Here is a 27,715-nt window from a genome sequence, read left to right as displayed (position 1 = left end):
GAACCAGCACCTTTCTGGCTGACAATAGGGCTGGGACAGTCCCGGCCAGACCAGCACAGCTCAGTGTGTGGCCCCCAGGGTCCACCGAGACAGAGGATGTGGAGCTGTGCATCCCCTGCTACCTGGTAGGATGTTGAGTTTTGCAATGGGGGGGTCGCTGTGCTAGGCCAAGTTCAGGGAGAGGCTGGAGGGCGCCACTGGGACCCACAACTGCGAGCACACCCGCTCCAGGCCGCGAATAGTCCCGCACCACAGGCCTCAACTCTCCAACAGGCGTGCTGCAAGCATGGGGCTGAGGCGCATGGAACACAATCGCCTCTGGCCCAAAAGATGGACTGAAAGTCCGTGGGGAGCACTCAATGTGGGGCAAACCCTGCCCCCCCCCCCCCCCCCCACTCGGCTGCAAATTGATCTGTGGGGGTTCGGAGGCTACACCTCGCGGCCCAGGCCCGCTGAACTGCAACCCCTCTGAGCCTCCCCAGGCGGGTCGAATCAATCAGGAGAGCACACCCCCAGGGCCGGCGCCTGGTAATGCAGAGGTATCCTCCGCCGACGTAGCCACTCTCACCTGTCGCTCTACACTCATTTTCATTGTGAGAACCGGCCCAAGCAAAGCCCAGGCTGGCAGCCATGCTCAGGCTTACGAGCTGTCCGCCTCCCCTGGCTTCCCGGTCACCGCTCCGCTCATCCACCCCTCTGCTCCGGATTATGCCAGCGGGTGCTCCGAGCTATCAGGAATCTTCGGCACCCACCAATGCCAGTGTAGAGGGAGCCAGTGGGCTCTAAAGTGCGCTAAAGTTGGCGGCAGCTCGGAGCGATCAGGAAGCGCATCCTAGCTCCCTGCCATCTTGACCACACCCTCTGCTCTCTCCTTTAAACATGGTGAAGTTAGTTTACTCCCAATTGGCACAGTTAATGTATTTGTAAGTCCCTAATAAAGTGCTACTTATACATTAAAAGCAACTAGTGGGCCTTCAGCATTGATTGTACAACCCACCTAAGTAGTCGTTTAAACATATCCCAGGCCTGACATTGCATCCTGTGTGTGCATTGGTACACTACCATTTCAGCCTGGCAAAATAAACCTTTTGCCAAGTCTACATCTTCCTTTTTAAAACATATAAGTCAACCCTAGAGTAGACCCTTGACAGCCCATATGGCAGTGTGCAGTGAAAAACTCTTACATTCATTTTTCACTACTGCAAGGCCTAGCTCTCCCAAAGACTAACATTGGCTTACCTTATTACATTTAATAAGTGATAACTATAAATTGGGAACAGGTAGAAGAGCCGAGTTGACAACCAGAAACAGGAGTGAGTTTTTCCATTATGTATTCTCTTTCTCAGTCATACCTCTTTCCCTGTCTGTCTCTGAATCTATAGATAGATAGATGATAGATAGATAGATAGAAAGATAGATAGATAGATAGATAGATAGATAGATAGATAGATAGATAGATAGATAGATAGATTATTTGGTATCTATCTAGCAACAGGAACACATTTCATTGCTATGCCATTTGATTCTCGTGTGTCATGGGGACAGTTCCATCCAATTGTAGGTACCTACCTGTAAGGGGGATGGATGTAAGGAGGCATTTATATGAAGTATCATGGCTTGTCCTAATTAAATAGTAAAAATCACAATGCTTTATTAAATACGCCACAGTGGAGTGCATAAAGGACCCGAGCCAGGAAAGGATTCATTGATTTAACTTTAGCATATTTCACATCTACTTGATTATACCTTCACTAGCGCCTGCTCATATAATTGGTATTTGCTAAAGACCAATCATCATAAAAACATATTAATATTCAAGTGTATGTACAAATAAATATAAAGTTTCATTTCGAAACAGGATTAAGCCATACTGCTACCAATGGGACTATGGGGGATACCCCATCACAATCGCGATGGATATCCCATCCGCTGTATTACTAGTGCATTATCCTATGGCACTCGTAAAATGGTGAAAGGATACCATCATAGTTGTGACGGAGTTTTCCTTCTGCCAAACATTAAATCATATTATTAGTTTTGTAAAAATTGCTCTAGAGTGTACCCCATGCTGTATAATTCATGATAGTCTTGCATTCCATGATGAGAAAAATGTTTTATTTCAGTTAAAAGGTATTTTTTTTATTGCATGCAGTGATGAAGGTTTTAGCGTTTTCTCTCACTTCTTCCAAGGCTGATGAAGGACCAGCACCCTTTGAGGCTGGAAACCTAAGGTTTAAGTGGGCTGCTTCTTTCCTGTTAATGGATTTTCATTTAGATTCCTATAATGATGTTTGTTAGAGTATGCTGTACATCCTCTTTAATGTATAATTGTATTTAATTGCATATATTTGTGCTAAAATTGATTGTTGTTTGAAGCAGATTTTTCAATAAGCCCTGGTTTTTCTTAGTAAGAATCTGAAGCAAGGAGTATTAGTGGCTGTTTAGTACTGTAATCAGGATAATTTAAACAGAAAGATCTCTACCTTTGCTCGTTATCCGATTGTCGAACCAATCTCTGCTCACAACCTTGTGATCCAGGTAGGAGTTGGGGTGTTTCAGCATTTCCAGAGTAAAGACCAACTGGCGTTGCTTCCATCTTTAATTCTAGTTCATAAAGTACTGATATTTAAACCAGAAAGAACAACTGAGTCTAAGAACAATGTATATAACACCAAGGCCCTCGTTACAACATTGATGGAATTAGGTGAGGCAGAGGGCCGGAATCTATGATTCTGGCAAATATACCTCCTCCAAATTCTGGCTAGTCTAAGCTTTGTCCGATCATAGTGAATAGTTGCACAGACTCAGGAATACTAGGCCCTTTTAAGTGTAGTTTAGCTTGCTTCCAGGGATATGTTCATTGACCTTTACCACCTACTTAAAACAGCTGGAAGATTTCACCAGGAGGGCCGGTGGTGGTCAAGGGGTGGAGGGTGGGGGGATCAGTGCAGGTGAGACCCAAAGGATGCCAGAGCAGCTCCCCCGTTTTCTACTTTGGCTGGCGGACGGAGGAGTGGGGGAGTCATACAACTACATCTTGGCCATTGGCCTTTAGATGTACGCCTTTGTTCTGACAAGTTGATTGGCATGGCCTCTGGGGCATGCTTGGAGAGAGCATAATCTGCTCCCATCGTGTTGTGCACTGGGCAGAAGGGAGGGGTCTCACAAAGCCCTCGGCTTGGCCACTGCGTGAGGGCTGTTCTTCCTCACTGGAGGGGAGGGGTTGGGGGAGGGATCTGTGGAATGAAGGTTTGGGCCCTCTCTGCCCTGTCCACAGCTTCTTGCTAGGGGCTCTGAATATGGTGGGTGCATAACACACCATGGCTCGCTGCTTGGGGCAGGGTGGGGGAGGAAAAGGAGGAGTGAAAGGCCTGTGTCAGGCTTCAGGGAGCATGGTATACTCATCCGTGGAGTTGCAGGGGTCAGACAGGGGCCAGAATGTGCTCCTGTCCACAGTCCCTCAATTGTGGTTGCATAAGGAGGGCATCCACACCCAGTAAAACTAGGCTTATGGGGACTGGAATTTGCAGACCCACTAATTCTAGGCAGGTCATGCAGAATTGTGAGTGGTGAAATTACATCTGGAGTGTATTCCCCCATTTGTAATGAGGGCCTACGTTTTCTATACATTCACTGGACAATGCTAGGAATTTGTGAAGTTTTGTGACTCACAAGTGAGTAATTATTTTAAAAGCCTTCTAGGCTTCTCGTAAAGTGTAGCTGAAAAGGGGTAAGAGATTGACCCATCACACTCCAGGACAATGTTCCCGCTACCACACATGCCCACATCTCCTACAATGAGCCTCTCAATCTGCTGCTGCCTGACAGATCCCACATTTACTCGACTCCACTTGCAGTGTTACCTGGTTGCTCAACTGACCAACAGTCACCTTGGCCATCCCAGATGATGCCACTCTTCCCACCCGCAACAACCTTGCTACCAGCTGTGGAACCCTCATTTTGGAAGTGATGCTGGTGACCACCAAGAGTTCATGGGCTTCCAGCTTCTGGCCCAATGATTTCATTCTCCGGGATATCATGTCCTGCCCACAAGACATCCTGGAAGTACAAACATCTGTATTTCTGCTGACAATTGGTTTGATATTTGAAACAGATGCCATCAATATGTATTCAGCTGCAAGTGCAGCATTGTGTATGAGTCTCACAAACTGCTATTATGTACCTCAGCACTATCTATGGCCCACTTAGGTACACTTCCCTCTTTGACCCAACGACAACCATGGTTACTCTCTGGCACACAACTGTGAAGGGATGGAGGGGTAAAATCACGCAAGCCATACCCTCATGGGATACAGCAACATTAGGCATCCTGGGAGCATTTGGCAAGTGGTACTTTATTAGCCTTTCCCAAGTAGAGGACCTCTGAGCGCCTGGGGATGCCCTCCTATGGAGGTACCTACTGCATGACTATCAGATAGGCCCCACCGAGATCTACAGCTATCTCCAGGTGCGTCACCCACTTCGGGTTGTATTGGCGAAAAGAGCGGAGCTCCCAGAGTCTTTGCCCCTAGAAGATGGATGGATACATGCCACGGAAAAAGGCATCCCTGACATATAAAAAGTTGATCAATAACACCCCTGATGCCTTGCAGCATTTGAGGGAGCAATGGGCTCAAAACCTAAAGCGCTAGAGGATGATGAGTGGGCGGAAGCTCTGGCATCCCCAAGGGAGGTGGCCATATGGACAGGTTTCCGCTTGGTTCAATTAAAACTATTACATTGATCCTACTATGCCCAGACTGCACTGGTCAAGATGGGTAGAGCAAGGACGGAGAGTTGTCTGCATGGTTGTAAGCAAATAGGCATATTTTACCATACTGTGTTGGAATACCCACATTACAAAGCCTTTGGGCAGCAGTTGTGGCATGTATGTTTGAAGTGACTGGGGACATGATAACCACCTCTGCGTAATGGAGTCTCCCCAAAGTCTCGAGCGCACCGGACCTGAATCCAATTGAACAAATATGGTGGACCCTGGGGCTAATGGTTGCTAAATGTAATACTGCAAGACTGTGGGGGGCATGAAGTCACCCCATCTGGGGGACTGGAAACGTGATATGTACTGGTTTATGCTGACTGAGAGGGTGGCATATGAAGGAAGGGTTTGCCACCTAAAGTGGATGAAAATTAGGAGGAAATGGAATGCTAGCTTGAGCAATATTTGTAATGCGTTTGCCTCTTCTTGTCTGTTGGTTATGCTGTCAGGTCCACCTGTGTCCCTCACAGTTGTCGGGTGAGTTGGTAAGGGGAGAAGGGGTTCTGCCAGGAATACCAAAATGTCAGTGCACCATTATGCTATGTATCTGTCTTTTACAGAACTGCCAATAAACAGAGTTGTAAAAAAATGCAATCATGCAATGCACAGGATAGTCAGGAAATTCCATTTATCTATCAGGTTTACTAATGGCTTCAATCAAATTTACAGGTGACCTACCTTTGAGCCATTCCAAGATATGCAGCACGTGGGGCTACTTCAACTTCAAGAATTTTGCTGGGGAAATCTTCAACTTTCCTAGAAAATGCCTTTACCGCTTTGCCGCTCATTGCTGCAAAAACTGCAAAGATTTCCGCATCGATATAAGACGTTCCAAGGATACCCACAACATTATCGAGATCTCCATGATGATTAAAGTGTTGTCCATTAACATCAAGGGTTCTCTCCTGCTGTTGAATGGCAAGCCGTAAGTTGAAAAAGGCTACACCTCAGTCTATCATGTTCAAGAGCTTGTCCCAATTCCTCTGAAATTAACATAATTATAATCGAATATATACGTTTACAATGCGGATTTTACTCCGTAATACAATCACAAAGTGGTTGTTACAACGACCACGTTGTTACCACGCAATGCCATTACCACGCAAGTCATAACATCGACTTGCAGTAGATGGCCCTGTAACATTAGAAATGTATAATTTTCTATTCCAACTGCAGCCTGCGTAGCAGTAGGGAAGGTGTTGGAATAGTACACAATACTATTCCTTATGTTAGAGCGCCATCTACTGCAAGTCGATGTAATACCTTGCATAGTAATGGCACTGCGTGGTTACAACGCAGTCGTTGTAACAACCGTGTTGTAATTGTATTGCAGAGTAAAATCCGCGATCTAAAGATTTTTCCCAAAGGTGAATGTGCGCAATTGCCCAGGACCCAGACATAAACTGATTAGGACAGTCAGAAACTCTCTCTTTCTATCTTCCTTTTTCTGTGTCTCTCTCTTTGAATTCTTTCTGTATCGCAGCCTCTCTCAGCCTACCTGTACCACTGTCTCTCTCTCACACTCTCTCTACCTAAGCTTATCTCACCGCTCTCTACTTTTCTCGATTGCTCTCCTTTTCTCCCTAACCTCTCTACCAATTGTCTCTGCCCCACCATGCTCACTCCTCTTTACCTCTGTTCCTACACCTCTGTCTACTATGCTCTAACATATTCTTACTCTATTAACTTTACACCCAACGCTTTCTACCTCATCTTTCTCTACTTCATCTCCCCCGGTCTCTCTCCCTTTCTAACTTGTGAATCTCTTCTCTCTCTCCCTGGGCAGTTAATAAATCCCACTCCTTCTCTCATAACCATTTCTCAATCTACTCCCATCTTAGACTATTTATATGTTACCTCTCTCTGTCACCCTATCCCTTTTGTCTTTGCCACAATATATTTCTGTTTAGTGCCTCACTCATAACTTCACCATGCCTCTTCTGTGACATACCTTACTTTGTGCCTTTCTTGACAGCCCTATGTACCTAACAACTAGATCTATATTTAATCTGCTTCGTCATATCTCTTTCAAAACACCTCTCTAACTCACTGCTATCTACCTATCTCTCACGACCTCACCCTGTCTCTATACCATGCGGTGTGCCCACCTCTACATCTCTTTTTCTCTGCCATGTCTTTCTAACTTAACTCTCACTGTCCCACTCCTCTCTGCTCCTAACTACTCTGTTACACCTAACTGTCCTGAATTTCTCTATCATTTGGTTCATCTGTTTCTCACCCTTTTTGTTTCTTCCCCTTTCTTACCCTATCAATATCTCCAGCCTTTACCTGTCTCTTCCTCTCGCTAACTCTACTCCCTACTTCATCACTCTTTTCCTCAGTGTTCTCTCTACCTCTTTTCTCTGTCTCTTCCTCACACCTATATCACTTTCCCTCTATCCCACCTGTCTTTATCACTCCTTAATTTCTCAATTAATCGCACCATTATTCACAACCTTCTTAGCTTCTCTCACTCACTTTTTTCCTCTGGTTCATTTACCTCACCTTCCTCACTGCCTTACCAGCTGCTTCTCTTTTTCTACCCCTTTATCATTACATTCTCACTCTCCTCTCTCTGCCATCTCCATTCATCTCACAATTTTTCAACCACCTCTTTCTTCAACTCTCTGTCTTTATGTTTCCCTTCCTGAGCTCTCTTTCTCTATTTTTCTCTCTACTCTACCACTGACTTTCTACCTCACTCTTGCTCTCTACCACTGTATGAACCACAGCTCCATTCATTAATGTCACATCAGTCTCTCTTCTTCACCTCCTCTAACTCCACACTTTAAGTCTGTTTGTATCATGCACCCATTCTCTCTGCCTCCCTACTCTCATCTGATCTGCCTTCTGACAGCTCACTTCAGACGGTCTCCCTCTTTCTGTACCTGAACACTGTCTACCTGACCACTCTTTACCTAATGTCTTACTGTAGCATATATCTATCTAGCTATCTAATATATTTATAAACACACACTTCATCTTTTCCTACCATTCACCCCGTCTCTTTACTTTTCTGTCACACTACTTTTTTTACTGAACCTGTCTTTTCACACCTCACTTCACATTTGACCTCTCTCTCTGCCTCACCAATCTCTCTTTCTATATCACTGCTTTCTCCCTCACTGCTTGGTATTCCCCACCTGCGGTTGTATGATGAAACCATGCATGCGATTATTTTACATGTCTTCACAACGCGGTCTGAATCACAACCGCATCTTTACCACGCATGCATTTACAATGAATTTCGCTGTAAAGGAATGATTGGTAAAGGCATCTGCGTAGTATAGATCACACCACAACCCCCTGCCCTGAGCCCTAAACCCTGGCCCTCAGCCTTGTTATCCACCCTGCCCCAGCCCTAAAAACCATCCTGATCCCTAAAACCGGGCCCCCAGCCCTAAAAACTTCCTTCCCCCTGCCCTGAGCCCTAAAACCTGGCCACAAGCCCTAAGAATCACACCGACCTCAGCCCCCTGCCCTAACCCCTAAAACCAACCCTAAAAACTACCCACCCCTGAGCCCTAAAACCCGGCCCCATCTCTACTTACCCAACCACATCCCAATCCTTCCGGTCCAATCCTTCTTGTTCCTCCACACAATCTTCCCGCCCAGAAGCTCTGAAGCTGGAGCGCTGACTGCCTTTACCACACTTAAGCTTGGTAAAGGAAAGCAGGGTAACGCTTGCGGGGTAAAGGAATGCGTGGTCCCTCTTGCGTTGTAAAGGCCATTTCACCCCACCTGCTCCCTTTCTTTCCATTTACTTCTCTCTATCTCCTTTCCACCACTATATTATCTTACCTATTTAACTTCCTCTCTTTCTCTATCTACCTCTTCCTCCCTCTCTTTATCTTTCTTTCTGGCTACCTCATATTTCTCTTGTTACATTACATCTCCTTCTGTCCCTCTATGTTGTCTCTGCCTCTACCATCCTTCTCTATTAAATGTAATCACTATACCATTTTTTATATCTCTCTGTCATCCACTCAGCTGCCCCTTCTGATGTATCTTATTTATCAGAACTAAAGTACACAGTCTAGCCAGTGAAGTGTACACACAGAAAGAGGAGAGAGGAAAACAAGGCAAACAAGGATAATGAAGAGGACAAATATCAGATTTCCCTAAAAAGAGCTGTGGATGTCCTTGTAGCAGTGCTTTGATTTTCCCTCTAGGTGCCACAATTCTAGCTGTGAAGGGGTGTTTATCTGTGATTATGAATGATCTGCAATTACAGCTACAATTGCAAGTGCTATGTCCTGATTACTTATTTAATATTAAGCACTTATCCACTAAATATCCAAGAAGTCACTCTTACTGTGTCCTTTCTACAACTGGAGAAACACTAAGGCACTAAGGGTCTTTTTTTTTTTTTCTTAGAAAAAAATATAATTTATTCCGTTCAATGAAGAAAACACTTGGGTGGTATTTACCCAATTCTCGATGTACAGAAAATTAATGTTAGTATATAGTTGCTGATGAAAGAAGGGCTACAGGATAAAATCTGGGAGAACAACTGTCTTGATTTTTTAAAATCATTGACCTAGATCAAGACTCCTTTTACAAAGACATGGCCCTAAGGGTCATATTTACTAGTAAAGTGACAAAGCATGTCGTTAAGACAAGAAGGCTAACAACATGCTCCGTCACTTCTGAAATGCAGGGCTGCACCATATTTACAAGATGGTGCAGCGCTGTGTTTCCCCCTGCGCTGGCGCTAAATTTAGCTGCCTAGCGCCAAAGCAGTCACCCTTGCACCATTGTGCAAGGGTGGCTGTGTTGCAAGGGTAGATTGTTTATGTGTTGGAAGGAGTCCCTTCCTGCAAATAAACGAATCTTTAAATGGTATTTTGTAACTTCTATGTGTGCTGCTCAATGTTGCACACATTGAAGTTGCAAAACGTAATCTTTTTAAATGATGGTTTATGTGCAGGAAGGGACACCTTTCTGCACATAAACAATCATTGGAGTTTTGCTGTTTCCATGTGTGCTCACAGTACAGCACACTTGGAAACAGCAAAAAGGAGGAGAAATCGAAAAAAAATCCTCGTTTCGCCAGAGTTAGACCAGGTTTTCCCTGGTCTTAATTTTATCCCTGCCCCATATTTATGCCAACCTTGTCATTCAGCATCTCATGAGTGATGGAATATGTGAGGTCATAAGCAGGGCATTCCGGGGGCGCAAGTTATAGTTAGCTCAGCTAACTATAACTGCTGAAATTCACTGGTTTTGTACGAGTGAAACCTGAGCCTAACTATAAAATCCCTGTAACCTTTTTTTCAGTAAATTTCTGTTTGTTTTTAATTCCATTTCCTAACTATAACGTCACTGTAATTCTTGTTTTTTTCAGTGAATTTTTAAGGTTTTGTAAATGCTAATTCCTAACTATAACGTCCCTGTAACCTTTGGTTTTTTCCAAGCAATTTCTATGGTTTTTTAAATAGTAATGGCGATTGCAGTTTGTTGGAGAAAGGAGGCGGGCCTCTACCAGTTCTCAGAAATCTTGCTGTGTAGGAGTTACAGAAAGTACCAGGAGGGCTTCTTGGCCCAGGGTCCCTCAGCATCCAAGAGGACTTAATTCCCCAACCAGTAGTTCTCCAGGAGACGCGTTTGCGGAGTGGTGGAAAAAGGGGGCGTGGCATCCAAAGACCTCCTAGCAATCCCGCAGTGTGGGAATTACTGGAGGTAACAGAAGGGGTTGTTCACCCCCTAGGACCCTCAGCATCCCAGGTAACTTCTTCCCCCAACTAGTAGTGTACCAGGAGGCATGTTTGCAGAGTGTTAGAGAAAGGGGGTGGGCCACAAAGACCTCTCAGCAATCCCGCAGTGTGGGACTTACTGAAGGTAGCAGGAGGGGTAGTTGGCCCACAAGGACGTCCTTGGGACCAACAACTCCTCCTGTTACCTCCAGCAAGTCCCACACAGCATGATTACTGAGAGGTCTTCAGAGGACACACCCCCTTTTTCTACTACTCTGCAAATGCAACTCCTGGCATGCCGATGGTTGGGGGATGATGTCCTCTTGGCTCCAAAGGCCTCTAGGTTGGGTGCCCTTGTCCCACCCAGGGCACCCATGGGTGGGACCAGAGCCCCTGCGGTCCCTGCCAGCATTGCTTTGGGATCCAGGAGCTGCTGACATGCAGCTCCCTGGATCCCAAATCAATGTGTCTGTTTCCCTGCTCGCCTCACAGCGGGCAGGGAAACAGACACTGCTCTGCGTTCAGCAAGTGAGAGCATGCTGAAACATCTCTTTAACCTTTGTTTTTTTCACTAAAAAAATATATGTGTGAGTGGGTGTGTGTGTCCTGCCCCATTTAACCTCTTTATGGAACCTCTCGCTGAGACCCTTACGGGTGATTGTGCGCTTTAAAAAAAAAAAAAAAAAAAAAAAAAAACACCGCTAGACAGATGACACCCAACTCTACATGAAAATCTCATTAGCCAGAGAAATCCAGCACCTCAATAGAGCTCTACACAAAGTTCAATCCTGGTTATCCAGCAACCACCTCAAATTCAATTCCAGCAAAACAGAACTCCTCCTCATCCAACCCAAAGAAAAATCCTTTCCCCTAAATAGCTGACTCAACAACATCACTGCAGAAAACTGCATCCTGTCCATCTCTGACGCTGTTAAATCCCTGTGAATCACACTTGACATTCACCTAAGCATGAAGGAGCATATTAAATCCTCTGCAAAAAGTGCTCCCTAATCACTGAACCACCTCAAAAAAAGTCAAACCCTTCATACAAGTGATGACCTAAAGACCGTGGTGCAAGCCCTTGTCCTCCCCAAGCTGGACTATAGTACCGCAATGATTACAGGCACCCCAAAAGCACATGTAGCCCATCTGAAAGAGCATTACACAAGGCAGCTATGCTTCTATAGGGAGAGAGGCAACATGGCCACATAACTTCCACTTTACAGCAGCTCAACTGGCTTCCAATAGAGGCAAGTGTATATTTAAAACTGCATGCATAACTCACAATTCTTGATTCTGTGGGTGGTGGTGCATGGCCGTTCTTCGTTGGTGGAGCGATTTGTCTGGTTAATTCCGATAACGAATGAGACGCCTCCATGCTAACTAGTTACGCGACCCCTAGCCACATTCTAAACACATACTTTGAGTCTCCCTTTTTCATTTTGTGTAATGTTCTCTACATACATGTTTAACTGCCTTTTCAATGATACCAGTTGAGATATTGTTACTTTTCTCTTGCATAACTCACAAGGCACTACACATGAATAAGTCAAACTACCTCTCAAATAAAAAGCCAGACAAAAGAGACCTCTACGAAGCTAAAACAGCCTTCGCATGATTCTGCCTAAATTCAAAACAGAGAAACTTTGCACCTCCTCCTACTCCGTGAATGCCCCCAGAATCTGGAATGCGCTACCTCAAGACTTACGCAACAATCAATCTTTCCCTTACTTCAAAACAAAATTGAAACTCCTTCTCATCAAATATTTGAACTCACCCTGCTTAAGCTTCCAAGACTAAACCTCCTCACCTGTGTCGTGTGGAAAACTCATATGCCTCCACTCGCCCAGCCCCAAGAATCCCATCACCAGATTATCCTGAACTACTTCGCCCATCAAATCTACTGCACCACCAGGCCACTGTCATTACTTGATTCTATGTATGTTTACTTATTCCCCGTGTAACCCTGTGCGAATGTATCTATGCACTGTTTAAACATTAGTTTAATCAAGGGAGAATGGATCACTTGTCCTGATCAACCTTTAGGTCTGCAGGATGGTGGGGGGGGGGTTTTCTGTCCCAATATTAAGACCCTCAGGCACGTGATGGGTATGGTGGTGTCTTTAAGCGGTATATCTTGATTCTCCGCTTATGATTCACGTGTGTGCATAATCATTAGGTCTATTAGGTTATGCAGCCTCCACCAGGAGGTTATTACCCAAGGTTGGTACAGTAGTGAGCCAGAGATACAAAAGATAAAAAGACCGCAAAGCCAGGAGGAAATTTTTTTATTAGGTCTGGTTTTGGGTCTGGTAAACTCAATGGTAGTGCATCCGGTATTACTGGTTTATGAGTTACAGTTGCACTTTGAGTATCAAAAAGGTTAAAAAATTGGTCGACATGTTTCTGCCTCGATTGCCTCTGTTCTAGGACTTACGGGCATTCATCAGGACCGTGAAATAACGTGCAAAGAATTAAATATCGTGTTAAAAGGTGAAAAGGAAAAAGGTTATTGACCTGTTCCTATGTCTTGGAGGTCTTATGGTACCTGTAATGGATAAACACAGAATTGTAACGCACACACACGGGGTAGGGGAAGGGGACACGCACCCACAGCAGAATACTGCCGTAAATTTTATCAATAAACAACTAAAAAATGGCAATACTTTTCAGACCGTTTCGTACATTTAAGTGTCAACTCTCTCTTGTCCTCTCCATACTCAGGCACCGTCCTATAGCATGCTTGCAAAGGGACAGAGTGTGTTTTAATAGTATCGTGCATTCATATTCTCTAGTGATGCTAAGGCAGTGAATGTGTCTGCTAATCATTTTTATCAGGGCGAATGTGGATTCGACCTATGGTCGTGGCATGCAAGGCATATTGGGCGCTTTTGTGAGCTGAAACGCCGTTATCTTGGGGGCGTCAGGAAACATGCATGAGCCGTTTGGTTACTGATGTTACTAGCGTTTACCTCGCGCATTATTAGTGCACACTTCCTTCAGCCGGTAGAGTTTTTTGGAGCGGGCTAAAGGGGAGGTAAATTGAGGCATTAATATCATGGCAGCTGTCTTATACTTGCGGTTTTGTAGACGTGGTAGAGGCTGTCTCCTCGCTACCTATTGCGCCTCGTTCGCAGCTTGCTATTGTGCGCGCTGCTCTGCTCGTACCGAACCGGAAGTGGTTCGTCTTGTTTCCGGGTCATTTTTTAGGATCTGCCTGGAAGGCGGTGCTTACGTCCTCGTCGTGTTCCTATTGGGCTAATAGTATTCACTACGATATTGTTGACATTCATTGATATGCGTTTCAAAAATGCGAGGCTCTCTTTTATTGAACACTCGTTTTTTTTTTTTATTTTTATTTTAGTAAAACGGACTGTTGACGGTGACGTTTTCCCATACATAGTGTCGTTTAAGTCTTCCTGAGTACTAATGGATCTGCATTCGGTTGTTTGTAGATATTGGCTACGTGTGGTTTCTGCATTTTATTTCGTGCAGATTTTCACTGGGGGGGGAAGAAGGTATTGGGGTTTCTCATTCAGTGATGAGAATATTTCTGCTATGTATTATGTACAATGTTACCTTTAGGGATAGAAAATTGAGAATGGGCTGTATGTTCTTTGTGGAAGGTATCCCAGTGTCATCTTACTATTGCTGTGTATACTTTGGCGGTACTGTTATTTTCGGAGGCATTGGATATTGATATTCAGATGGCCCTCTTTATTGGTTTCAATCTGAAATGGGGCCTTATTTTTGGGGTTTTGAACCGGGTTGCCTTATTAGCTCGTAGGGTGCTCCTAGGGTGTTCATTTTCTTGCCACCGTGAGCCAAGGTATATTATCATTCAACCCTTCAGTATCCGTCTTGAGTCTGTGTACCCATCTTTGCTCTTTTTCAAAGAGTATTTTTTCGGCATTATGGTCTTTGTATGGTAACGTTTCCAGGATTACCCATTGTAAGTCCGATATTGTGTGGCCCTTCTCTAGGTAATGGGTAGCCATCTTCGTGGTACTCTTTTTGCATTTGACATTGCTCTAATGTTCGCATAGTCTTTGCTTCGCTTTTCTGCATGTCATTCCAATGTAGTTCATTTTACATGGACATGTAATCATATAAACCACGTGGGTGGTGTTACAGTTCGTGTGGCTGTTCAAAGTCCATTTGAAATCCGGTAAAAGTTGTAGTTCTTTGGTTGCTTTCGTGAGGTTGCAGACTGAGCATGAGCCACATGGGTAGTGACCTGTCACTTGTGGATTACCCCATAGATTTAGATTTTCTTTTGGTTTCTTTTGGGGTGGCCTTGTATGGACCAAGATGTCCTTTAGGTTCCTGCTCCTCTTATTCGCGAATCTTGGTTTCTGCCAGGTCAGGTCCCCCGATGTGAGTATCCGCCAATTTTTATTGACCATCTTCTTTAGATTGTTTGTCAGACCTCCAAGACATAGGAACAGGTCAATAACCTTTTTCCTTTTCACCTTTTAACACGATATTTAATTCTTTGCACGTTATTTCACGGTCCTGATGAATGCCCGTAAGTCCTAGAACAGAGGCAATCGAGGCAGAAACATGTCGACCAATTTTTTTACCTTTTTGATACTCAAAGTGCAACTGTAACTCATAAACCAGTAATACCGGATGCACTACCATTGAGTTTACCAGACCCAAAACCAGACCTAATAAAAAATTTTCCTCCTGGCTTTGCGGTCTTTTTATCTTTTGTATCTCTGGCTCACTACTGTACCAACCTTGGGTAATAACCTCCTGGTGGAGGCTGCATAACCTAATAGACCTAATGATTATGCACACACGTGAATCATAAGCGGAGAATCAAGATATACCGCTTAAAGACACCACCATACCCATCACGTGCCTGAGGGTCTTAATATTGGGACAGAAACCCCCCCCCCCCACCATCCTGCAGACCTAAGGTTGATCAGGACAAGTGATCCATTCTCCCTTGATTAAACTATATCCTTTGGAAAATGAATGGATCAACATTCCATCTCCCCCACTTCTGATTAGAAGGCTGTTTAAACATTATTCATACATATATGCTGTTTCTACCTCAGCTACTGACCCTAATGCCTTCATATATTTCGCTTACATACTGCCACTATGCCTTTATACCTTACCCAATGTGTACTGCTTATATGTGCTGTTAAACCAATATCTATATTTATGAGCTGTTTCTACCTCGAAAATGACTTCCTATACATCATGACCCACGTCCCACACGGAGAGCATGTATCTGGAGTTGCTACTGTGGCCCCACTTTGTTTGGAGGTGGGAGCCTTGAACGCCGAGAGCCTCGGATAGAGCGGAGGGACGTGGAGGAGACCTGAGGAGAGCGGTGAGAGCTCTGGACCCCAGTGAGAGCCTTGGACACCGGCAGAGGAACCAAGCAGTTGTTATTACAAATGCATGTGAATGACTGAAGAGGGTGCTGCCATTTTTGGTAACAGGCTGAGAAACATCGGACATCGGAGAGTAGTCAACGGTAAATGTGACGACATCACAGTGCGGCTTTGGCTCGTGTCCTGACACTGGATCTACATTCAACCACAGTCCAGGCAGGAATTTTCTTGAGCTTTCCCGTGAGTACTGCTCGCAACGACCCTGGGCTGCATTTACCAACCAACACGCAAAAGCGATGCAGGTACTTTCATTCAGAAACCCAATGGAAGCTAGTTGTGACCATCAGCTATTTCAAGCGCAAAAGCTCCAAGCACACATTGACTCCTGAATCGCGTGGACGGCGGTAGCAGGACTCATCATTTGGTAGGCAAGGGGGGCAAGCCACACTGACAAATATTTGTGCGTGTAAAAGGCTGCTTTATTGGAACAGATGCATATCACAATTTTATTGACACTGGCACTTTGCCTTACAAAACTAAAACCTCTCTATACATCAAATTACCTGACCCCTTGTCTTTCCTCCCCCACCCCTACGATCCCCACATCATAAACCCCCACCCTGCAACACACAATAAATAATTTTCAATAACAATACATATTACACAATCTTAAAACATATCATTGACCACTCCTACCCTCCAATGACCTACAATCCTACCTGCCTTCCTGCAACTGTAACTAACAAACCTCTAATGTAAACTTCCAACCTGCTTAACCTTTCCCTGCTCCTATTCACAAACTCCCCAAACTTAACCAGAAAATACAAAATTCCAGCTAAACTTGCCCAACTTCCAAACAACCCCGCCACCCAGGAAATGGTGGGAGGGTAGGCGAGTACGCAACCTCCACCTTTTTCTGCCCCCCCGCCCTCTAGCCCTAACTCCCTGCCCCCTATGCACCCCTAGATAGTCTATCCTTCTCACAGCCCCCCAGAAGATGCCTGCTCAGCCTCTGCGCACGCCCAACATCCTGGCCAGCACTTCCCTCAATTCCAATAGATACAGGTCCATACCTAGCGGTGAAAGATGGACCACATCGCCCCTGAAAAATTCGGGCGTGTCATAATGTATATCCTAAACGCCTGATTCTGGAAAAGCCCAGATGGTGGCAAAACCGCACCATCTCTACGTTCTCCTGGCCTTGTCCACTGCACCGGGGATCACCGCACCCCTCCACATCCGACGCAGTACAAACTCTGTCCACACCACTGCGCACCCTGCCCATTGCCGCTTAAGCACCTCCAAGGCCCATTTCATGCACCTCATCAAAGCTAAACCAGTCTCCCTTACCATGTTGTTTTCCCCCAGGTGGAGAACCAGGACATCCAGGCACCTACCAGCCACCAACATCTTATTCAGTCCCTCCAAAAGCTCTCTCCAGACCATACCCCCCTTTCCTTTCCAACAAACATTAAACAACTCTAGGTTGAATCCAAGGTTCTCCCCAAAATAACTGGAGCGGGCCTGAATTTGGGGCCATTTTACAAACGAATGGCCCACGAACAATATGGACATTTCCCTGGTGAGGGGACCCATCACTGAACCTGAAACGAGAAACATGAATGAGGACAGGGAAAACATTCACAACTGCGCTACAATTGGCTGAGAGCGCTGAGCACATAACGCCGATAGCAGTCAGACGACCACCTGCCCAATCTCACGATGCCTCCTCGCCCCCAACCCCTATTGTTTGCCTCAGACGCCGCACCAATCCAGAAAGAATGCGTGCCATAAAGTTTGCCGTCCAGACCCAGGAGGGACAAGGCCTTCCTCTATATGGCCAAGAGCTGCAAGCCTTTTGCTGCCAACCCATCTGCGTGCTTAAACACCATGCCCTCTACTCCTGAGGCTAACACTCACAATCTCTACCCCCACCCAAAAGGACAGATCAATGCCGAATCCGCCGCCTGTAAAGAGACCCATCGTCCCCCACTCCTCTGGTCCGTTTTAGATTTTCGCAGGCACAGACTCACCATGTTCCTCCGGAGGGAAACCTCGGACCACAACACCCCGTCACCTCCTTTGGACCCTAACAATTTCGAGACCCGGAAAGCCCCCACAAACATCCACAACATCAGTGTGGAAAACAGGCAAATCTCCCAGTCATCCCTGCATACCCGTGGCAATCTCCGCAGCACTTGCTCTACAAGATCCCACGTCAAGGGGTTCCGGAACCGATTCGCCCGTCTGCACTTCCGGGCCGACCCTTTCAACATGCGCAAACCGAGTTCCCCCACCGACGGCGCATAACCCCACAGGAGCTTCCCCATGAAGGCGATCCCCGCCAATTTACCCGCTATTGTGACCCGCGTGAGCCCCTTCTGGATTAAGGACAGGATAAACTGAATTACATCTTCCTGCCGCCTCACTGTCAAAACCCGCCGCCTTGCCCCTGAAGCCACAAACTCCCATGCCATCAAATACGTCACTTTAGTAGAGTGCGCCAGGGACCCTAAAACCAGGTACAACATCCTGTGTTGCCTATGTACCACAAATGCGGCGGCATGCTGGTCGGGTTCTGGCCTGCGTCCTTGGCTAACCCACGGAATCTCCTCCACTGCAAACGAGACAAAGCATCGGCTATGTCATTGTCCACCCCTGGCACATGCCCTGTGCGAAAAGCAATATCATGTCGCACCCCTCTAGAAAATAGACTTTTTAAACTCCCCACCGAAACTGAGAAAATGGAAAGCTTTTGATCAAGAAGCATTTAGATGTGCACTACAAAAAAATCCCCCTCCACAAAGTAACTCTCTTGAGGAGGCTTGGAATAGCTATGAAAAATGGGTGTCCACTGCACTGGACGAGATAGCTCCTTGGACATCCAAGCCCCCTGCTAGGCAATCTAAAACCGCCCCCTGGTTCTCGGAAAAACTTAAACTTGCCAGAGCCAGATGTAAAAACTTAGAGCGTAGCTGGAGAAAACACTATAATCCTGAGGATAAACTACATTATAAAAGGGAACTGAACAAATACCATAAATTGGTGAGATCTGAAAAAAGCTGCCACCTCAAAAGCAGAATTGACTAAGCGGATAACCCCACCAGAGAACTTTTTACCATCTATAGAGAGCTTACGGTCCCAACCAGACTGGAAGCTCAAGACACCTATTCGAAAGAACTGTGTCACTCTATTGCCGATTTTTTTGTAGGCAAGATCGATAAAATCCATGCAACCTTTACGGTGGATGAGACCCACCCGAATAAACATACAGAAGCCAAAAACACCTATACGGGGAATTCTGGTCTCACTAGTTTTATTACTCCTGAGAGGCAAGAGTTATTAAGCATCGTCAATAGCATACAATCTGGCTCGCCTTGCGATGCTTGCCCGACGGCTCGCTGTAAAGGAGTCATGGAGACTACAATAATCTACCAGATCAGCCTTATTGTGTCGCTCTCCTTCCAAGAATGCCAGGTACTGGATGAGTGGAAAACTGCCCAGGTAATCCCCCTTAAAAAGAAACCCAACATCCACATCTCCCAATTCCAAAACCTTCGTCCTATTTCCCTCCTCCCCTTTTGCGCTAAGATTGTGGAAAAGGTGGTGAATAGGCAGCTCATGAGTTATTTGGAGGAACAATCTCTCCTGCACCCCACACAATCGGGTTTCAGAGCTGGATACTCTACAGAGTCAGCCCTACTCTTTTCCACCGAGGGCCTAAGGCGCATAGTGGATGAAGGAGAGACAGCAGCGTTGGTCCTATTAGATCTCAGTGCAGCCTTTGACACCGTGCTGCACTCAACGCTGCTGTCTCGGCTGTCTGATATGGGAGTGGAGGGACGGGCTCTAGCCTGGATAGAGTCCTTCTTGGTTAATAGGAGCTTTCAGATGCACTGCCCCCCCTTCAAATCCTCTCTCAGGAAGGCAAGCCATGGGGTTCCTCAGGGCTCGAGTCTGAGCCCTACTTTGTTTAATATCTATATGGAACCCCTGGCTTGCATAGTTGAGACATTTGGGGTGGGTATTGTCAGCTACGCTGATGACACCCAATTGATGTTCAAGCTTACGCCCGACCACAGAGAAGATGCCACCAATTTTTCTAACTGTCTTTCATCAGTGGCAGCCTGGATGAACAGCAACTGCCTACGCCTTAATGGCGATAAAACCGAGCTGCTGGTAGTAGGGAAAGCAGCTTCAGCATGGTCACACATGTGGGGGCCTGCGGAACTAGGCAGTCCACCCCGTCCTGTGGATTCGGTGCGTAATCTGGGCATAATACTTGACTCCGATCTTTCTTATAAGTCTCATGTCAGTAATTTGACAGCTAGGTGCTTCAGCATACTGAAAGTTCTCCGTAAGGTTTTAGATCTCCTTGCCATCGATTCTAGAAAGACCATAGTCCACGCATTAGTAACCCTCCACCTTGATTATGGGAATGCCCTGCTTTTGGGTTTGAGCAAAAAAGGACTTGTGTGCTCAGAATGCTGCAGCTCACCTTGTGCTCAAACTCCCCCGAAGAGCATCAGGGAAATCCGCTCTGTCTAAACTTCACTGGCTCCCTGTTAAGGAGCGAATTAAATTTAAGTCCCTTTGCTTTGCTCATCGAATAGCCCATGGCAAAGGTCCTGATTACTTACAAAGTCTTCTTACGATACATCGCCCCATTAGGGATTTGAGATCATCCGGAACGATAATGTTTAAACTCCCCAAAATCACTAGAGCTAGGATGGGTGGATGTTCGTTTAGATACCTAGCTGCCAAGTGCTGGAACGAACTCCCGCTCGATCTCCGGATGGAACCCTCTGAAAATAGGTTCCGGGGAAAACTTAAAACCCTTCTTTTTCCCCGGGTATAACCCCTGTTCCTCCTTCCGCTCCCTCTTGGCTCTCCCCTGTTCATTCCTTTGAGCAATTTTGCAGTATCTAGCACGGGGACACACTGTTTTTGAGTAACCAGGCGCTTTAAAAATGGCTTATTATTATTATTATTTATTATTAAGCAGCCCAGCACAAACACTCTCAGCAGCGTCAGCACTTGCGCGTCCCTTGCAGACTGCTGATTCACCACCTCCACCACTACCATGTTGTCTATCCTGAAAGGCACCCTCCTGTGGGCCAGCAAGTCCCCTACAGAAAGATCACCACCACCAGTGGGAAAAATTCCTGGAACGCAATACTCCGCCCACCCCCCGCCCATTCGGAGAGCCACCTCTCCGCGCACCATTTCCCTTGCCAGTACAGTCCAAAGCCTTCACTCCCTGCTGTGTCCGAAAATATCTGTATATCCCAGGCCATGTCGTCAGCCCGCATCATTGGGACCCCATTGAAGTTCCTTAAAAAGAACTGCCACATCCTCAGGTCTTCCTACAGTCCTACTGACAGCCGCACATGATGATGCGGTGGCTTCCTAACTGCCAACGCCCTGCCCAGTTGCCTACAGAAAGTCCGACCAACTCGCACCACCCTGTATGCAAAATTCAGGTAACCCAACACCTGTATGTCCAACACCTGAAGTACTGTTTTTTTTTAGAACCCAGCGGTGTCAGGGAACACACCCTAAGACTTCGAGTTCTTCCTGTTTCAGACAACAGAAACACAGAGTCTTTTTGGTGAAGTCAAAGATCAAATTTATTGGCTGCAGCCAGTAACAGGTATCCTAGAAGTACAACACGGTGTATATTCTCAGGAGACTGCTCCCCTTACAAAGCCAGCCATCCCTTTTTATACAAAATATTATGCTTTAGGCAAACATTAATTTTTTTACAGTTGACCATTCACATATTTTCACTACAAAGAAAAAGCAAATTCATGATGACAAGCTTATTTCAGTTTGTCCAGCCCACAATCAATTACCCGGCAAGGCCCAACATTTTTCATCAGATATCGGCGGACCCCTAATAAAATCGGGCACCTCCTCCTCGTAAAGCAAGTCATAAAGCAAAAGACAGAGACAGGTGTGTGTAAGATTAGGTATGGTTTGTATGCGATGAAAGGTTTATGGTATGTTGTGCCTTGATACTAATCTCGATCGGCCACTGGGAGAGGAACTGGCCAAACAGGTTTGGCTTCAGGCAGTGGAGTCAGCTTGCCCAGGTCACAGAGAAGTCGGCAAAGGTGTACGTGTCCCTAAGACTTGTTTTGGCCATAGTCATCGGCCTATGTGAGGGCAACCACAAAATGGCTGCTATGCACAAAATGGAACCTGAGGGTTCAGGACGGAATCTCTGATTTCAGGGTGATCAAATCACTTGAATACAACGAAAATACTCGTGCATAGTATACTCGTCATTCTCGGTCTATTGATACTAAAATCGTCATGATGCGCCGATGTTTATGACACGGGTCCAGAATTTTCAGTACCACAGTCCCTCCTTTTGCCCTTACATAGGCAATAACCTATACTCACGCTAATCTGAGTCCAGGTCTATATTCATAAAGTCGTTCAGATGTTGCTGTAGCATCATCCTATTACTTAGCTCGTCCCTCGATACAGCTTTCCTTACACACAATGTAGCACAGAGGCCACATATAGTAGGAGCACACTGTACGCACAGACAGAACAGGAAAAGAATGGCTAAGATCATCCCAATGACCATCAAAATCTTCCATCCCCAGGCGGATATTAGTTCCCAGAACCATCCCATCAACGACCAATCTCCTTTATCCACATGAATGGATTCAGAGATCTTATGCAGTTTGGAAATGGCCTGGTACACTGTCGGAGCGTTATCTGGAATGAAAACACAGCAACTTGATTGGATCACTTTACATACCCCACCTCGGTCTGCAAGTATGACGTCTAACGCGACCCTTTTCTGAAGAGTCATAAGACGATCCGACTGGAGCTCAGCAGTCAAGTTACTAAGGGCACCGGCAGTTTCAACTACGGTGGATTCCACTACCCTTGTCAATTGCCTTATGTTCCTGCTGTTAACCATAGGTCCCCAGAACGGCAGAAAACCTTTCACGAAGTCTCCAAATTCTTGTCCTGTAGTGTCTTCTTTACTGAAGACACCTCTAACTATCCTTGTCTTGTGGTAATCTGCCGTGGCTGTGTAGGTGGGAGGCAACAGGAACGAAACAAAACATGTGCCCGAAAAGTCAGGGGGCAACCATGTATAGGCTCTATCATGGCAGATGAAATAGGTACCCTTAGCTGCTAGGAACGAAGGGGAAGTCTGGGACGCAAAAACATACGTTTCAGTGCAGATAATCTTCCCTAACTGGGCTCTGGGATTCTTGCCATTACCTTGCAGACATAGGTGACCCTGATGGGGTACAATCCAAATCGGGGAGGATCTCTTTGCTCGCTGGTTCTCACTCAGAGTAACTCCATATCCGGTCACGTTCCATCCAATGTACGCTAGTGTCTCATCTCTCGGGATAGTCTCATAGGAAATAGCTTCCCTAATCATATCTACTATACCCTTAACTAGAGCACTATTCTTCGGATTATCTTTCACAGAACGTAGGGGGTTGATTTCATGAGCGTAGATGAACATTGTTCTGTATGCCCACACAGAACCATTATGGCTGAATGGCAGGACCAGATAAGGGATACCTTTGTCCGTAGTGTGAGGCATAAGACCACACACCCAACAGTTAGTCGTGTTTATTACTAATTGGTGTTGGTGCAAAAGCTGGACGAAGGAGTTATTAACGAACTCTAACCTTCTAGCGGACTCATGTTCAGGCAGAGGATGAAAAGAATGCGAGGAAATAGTGGAAGGAGGTGTGGGCGGCGTAGTGGGTGCAAATTTCACTTGAAAAGAGAATAAGACATATCCTATTAAAAACATCATTACACTAAACAACATGAAAATGCATAATATCAAAAAACGTTTCTTGGTCATCATTCTGCAAATTTTAACTTTAAAGTTCATTTCTCTGGCAGGTCTCTTCATCTCGAAAAACTCCATCCTCTCTAATTGCTGCTCGCGATGGTAGGGTGTTCTATGCTAAGGAATGCTTCTGTCAGTCCAGGGCAACTCCCTTAGACCAACCAGGACCGTCGACCTAACGTCTTCAGCTGCACTCCAAAGACTTCGGCAACCGCGACCCTACAGCTGAACCGGATGGTGGTTCGAAAAACAAAAATAAAAAAGTTTCTCAGATGAGAGAGCTGCACTTTTAAAAATAGTAAAGAAAAATAAATCTTTTTTATTTGTCCATAGTTCTCGGCCTCAGGTTATAACGTCTTTTTCCAGGTAATGTCTGGTCGTGAAACAACAGTTCAGGCTTGGTAGTGTCCAATCGAATTGACGGTGGCACAGCTTTTTGCAAAAGATTGTCACTTTCACGTTCAGAATTTGTTCCTTTTACACGTGCATCACTGAAAGGCAGAAAACGAGGCACAGTCTCAGTCTCAGAGTCAGCAATACCCTCCTGGACCCACCGGTCGTACGGCAGAGGCAAAGGGACCCTCTTGCAGTGTAGGCCGCGGATCCAGTTCTTCTTTCCTTCCACTCGAACGGCTGACCTCATTGACAAAAGGACCAGGTGGGGGCCAGCAAGTCCCCTACAGCAAGATCACCACCACCAGTGGGAAAAATTCCTGGAACGCAATACTCCGCCCACCCCCCGCCCATTCGGAGGGCCACCTTTCCGCGCACCATTTCCCTTGCCAGTACAGTCCAAAGCCTTCACTCCCTGCTGTGTCCGAAAATATCTGTATATCCCAGGCCATGTCGTCAGCCCGCATCATTGGGACCCCATTGAAGTTCCTTAAAAAGAACTGCCACATCCTCAGGTTTTCCTACAGTCCTACTGACAGCCGCACATGATGATGCGGTGGCTTCCTAACTGCCAACGCCCTGCCCAGTTGCCTACAGAAAGTCCGACCAACTCGCACCACCCTGTATGCAAAATTCAGGTAACCCAACACCTGTATGTCCAACACCTGAAGTACTGTTTTTTTTTAGAACCCAGCGGTGTCAGGAAACACACCCTAAGGCTTCGAGTTCTTCCTGTTTCAGACAACAGAAACACAGAGTCTTTTTGGTGAAGTCAAAGATCAAATTTATTGGCTGCAGCCAGTAACAGGTATCCTAGAAGTACAACACGGTGTATATTCTCAGGAGACTGCTCCCCTTACAAAGCCAGCCATCCCTTTTTATACAAAATATTATGCTTTAGGCAAACATTCCTTTTTTTACAGTTGACCATTCACATATTTTCACTACAAAGAAAAAGCAAATTCATGATGACAAGCTTATTTCAGTTTGTCCAGCCCACAATCAATTACCCGGCAAGGCCCAACATTTTTCATCAGATATCGGCGGACCCCTAATAAAATCGGGCACCTCCTCCTCGTAAAGCAAGTCATAAAGCAAAAGACAGAGACAGGTGTGTGTAAGATTAGGTATGGTTTGTATGCGATGAAAGGTTTATGGTATATTGTGCCTTGATACTAATCTCGATCGGCCACTGGGAGAGGAACTGGCCAAACAGGTTTGGCTTCAGGCAGTGGAGTCAGCTTGCCCAGGTCACAGAGAAGTCGGCAAAGGTGTACGTGTCCCTAAGACTTGTTTTGGCCATAGTCATCGGCCTATGTGAAGGCAACCACAAAATGGCTGCTATGCACAAAATGGAACCTGAGGGTTCAGGACGGAATCTCTGATTTCAGGGTGATCAAATCACTTGAATACAACGAAAATACTCGTGCATAGTATACTCGTCATTCTCGGTCTATTGATACTAAAATCGTCATGATGCGCCGATGTTTATGACACGGGTCCAGAATTTTCAGTACCACAGTCCCTCCTTTTGCCCTTACATAGGCAATAACCTATACTCACGCTAATCTGAGTCCAGGTCTATATTCATAAAGTCGTTCAGATGTTGCTGTAGCATCATCCTATTACTTAGCTCGTCCCTCGATACAGCTTTCCTTACACACAATGTAGCACAGAGGCCACATATAGTAGGAGCACACTGTACGCACAGACAGAACAGGAAAAGAATGGCTAAGATCATCCCAATGACCATCAAAATCTTCCATCCCCAGGCGGATATTAGTTCCCAGAACCATCCCATCAACGACCAATCTCCTTTATCCACATGAATGGATTCAGAGATCTTATGCAGTTTGGAAATGGCCTGGTACACTGTCGGAGCGTTATCTGGAATGAAAACACAGCAACTTGATTGGATCACTTTACATACCCCACCTCGGTCTGCAAGTATGACGTCTAACGCGACCCTATTCTGAAGAGTCATAAGACGATCCGACTGGAGCTCAGCAGTCAAGTTACTAAGGGCACCGGCAGTTTCAACTACGGTGGATTCCACTACCCTTGTCAATTGCCTTATGTTCCTGCTGTTAACCATAGGTCCCCAGAACGGCAGAAAACCTTTCACGAAGTCTCCAAATTCTTGTCCTGTAGTGTCTTCTTTACTGAAGACACCTCTAACTATCCTTGTCTTATGGTAATCTGCCGTGGCTGTGTAGGTGGGAGGCAACAGGAACGAAACAAAACATGTGCCCGAAAAGTCAGGGGGCAACCATGTATAGGCTCTATCATGGCAGATGAAATAGGTACCCTTAGCTGCTAGGAACGAAGGGGAAGTCTGGGACGCAAAAACATACGTTTCAGTGCAGATAATCTTCCCTAACTGAGCTCTGGGATTCTTGCCATTACCTTGCAGACATAGGTGACCCTGATGGGGTACAATCCAAATCGGGGAGGATCTCTTTGCTCGCTGGTTCTCACTCAGAGTAACTCCATATCCGGTCACGTTCCATCCAATGTACGCTAGTGTCTCATCTCTCGGGATAGTCTCATAGGAAATAGCTTCCCTAATCATATCTACTATACCCTTAACTAGAGCACTATTCTTCGGATTATCTTTCACAGAACGTAGGGGGTTGATTTCATGAGCGTAGATGAACATTGTTCTGTATGCCCACACAGAACCATTATGGCTGAATGGCAGGACCAGATAAGGGATACCTTTGTCCGTAGTGTGAGGCATAAGACCACACACCCAACAGTTAGTCGTGTTTATTACTAATTGGTGTTGGTGCAAAAGCTGGACGAAGGAGTTATTAACGAACTCTAACCTTCTAGCGGACTCATGTTCAGGCAGAGGATGAAAAGAATGCGAGGAAATAGTGGAAGGAGGTGTGGGCGGCGTAGTGGGTGCAAATTTCACTTGAAAAGAGAATAAGACATATCCTATTAAAAACATCATTACACTAAACAACATGAAAATGCATAATATCAAAAAACGTTTCTTGGTCATCATTCTGCAAATTTTAACTTTAAAGTTCATTTCTCTGGCAGGTCTCTTCATCTCGAAAAACTCCATCCTCTCTAATTGCTGCTCGCGATGGTAGGGTGTTCTATGCTAAGGAATGCTTCTGTCAGTCCAGGGCAACTCCCTTAGACCAACCAGAACCGTCGACCTAACGTCTTCAGCTGCACTCCAAAGACTTCGGCAACCGCGACCCTACAGCTGAACCGGATGGTGGTTCGAAAAACAAAAATGAAAAAGTTTCTCAGATGAGAGAGCTGCACTTTTAAAAATAGTAAAGAAAAAGAAATCTTTTTTATTTGTCCATAGTTCTCGGCCTCAGGTTATAACGTCTTTTTCCAGGTAATGTCTGGTCGTGAAACAACAGTTCAGGCTTGGTAGTGTCCAATCGAATTGACGGTGGCACAGCTTTTTGCAAAAGATTGTCACTTTCACGTTCAGAATTTGTTCCTTTTACACGTGTATCACTGAAAGGCAGAAAACGAGGCACAGTCTCAGTCTCAGAGTCAGCAATACCCTCCTGGACCCACCGGTCGTACGGCAGAGGCAAAGGGACCCTCTTGCAGTGTAGGCCGCGGATCCAGTTCTTCTTTCCTTCCACTCGAACGGCTGACCTCGTTGACAAAAGGACCA

General features: G+C 45.7%; 1 protein-coding gene across 1 annotated transcript in view; it reads left to right on the top strand.

Annotated features, from left to right (window-relative positions):
• The window catches only part of LOC144825191 (mucin-2-like), a 1,014,272-nt gene that overhangs the window by 184,829 nt on the left and 801,728 nt on the right, over positions 1-27,715 (top strand). Inside the window, exon 3 of the mRNA XM_078684042.1 lies at positions 5,447-5,702. Coding sequence (XP_078540168.1) covers positions 5,447-5,702 — 256 coding nt within the window. The remainder of the gene's footprint in view (positions 1-5,446; positions 5,703-27,715) is intronic.

This window comes from Lissotriton helveticus, chromosome 3_1 (assembly GCF_964261635.1).
Source record: "Lissotriton helveticus chromosome 3_1, aLisHel1.1, whole genome shotgun sequence".
NCBI lineage: Eukaryota > Metazoa > Chordata > Amphibia > Caudata > Salamandridae > Lissotriton > Lissotriton helveticus.
The sequence above is the reverse complement of the archived record's forward strand: the minus strand, read 5'-3'. Positions and strand labels throughout refer to the sequence as shown.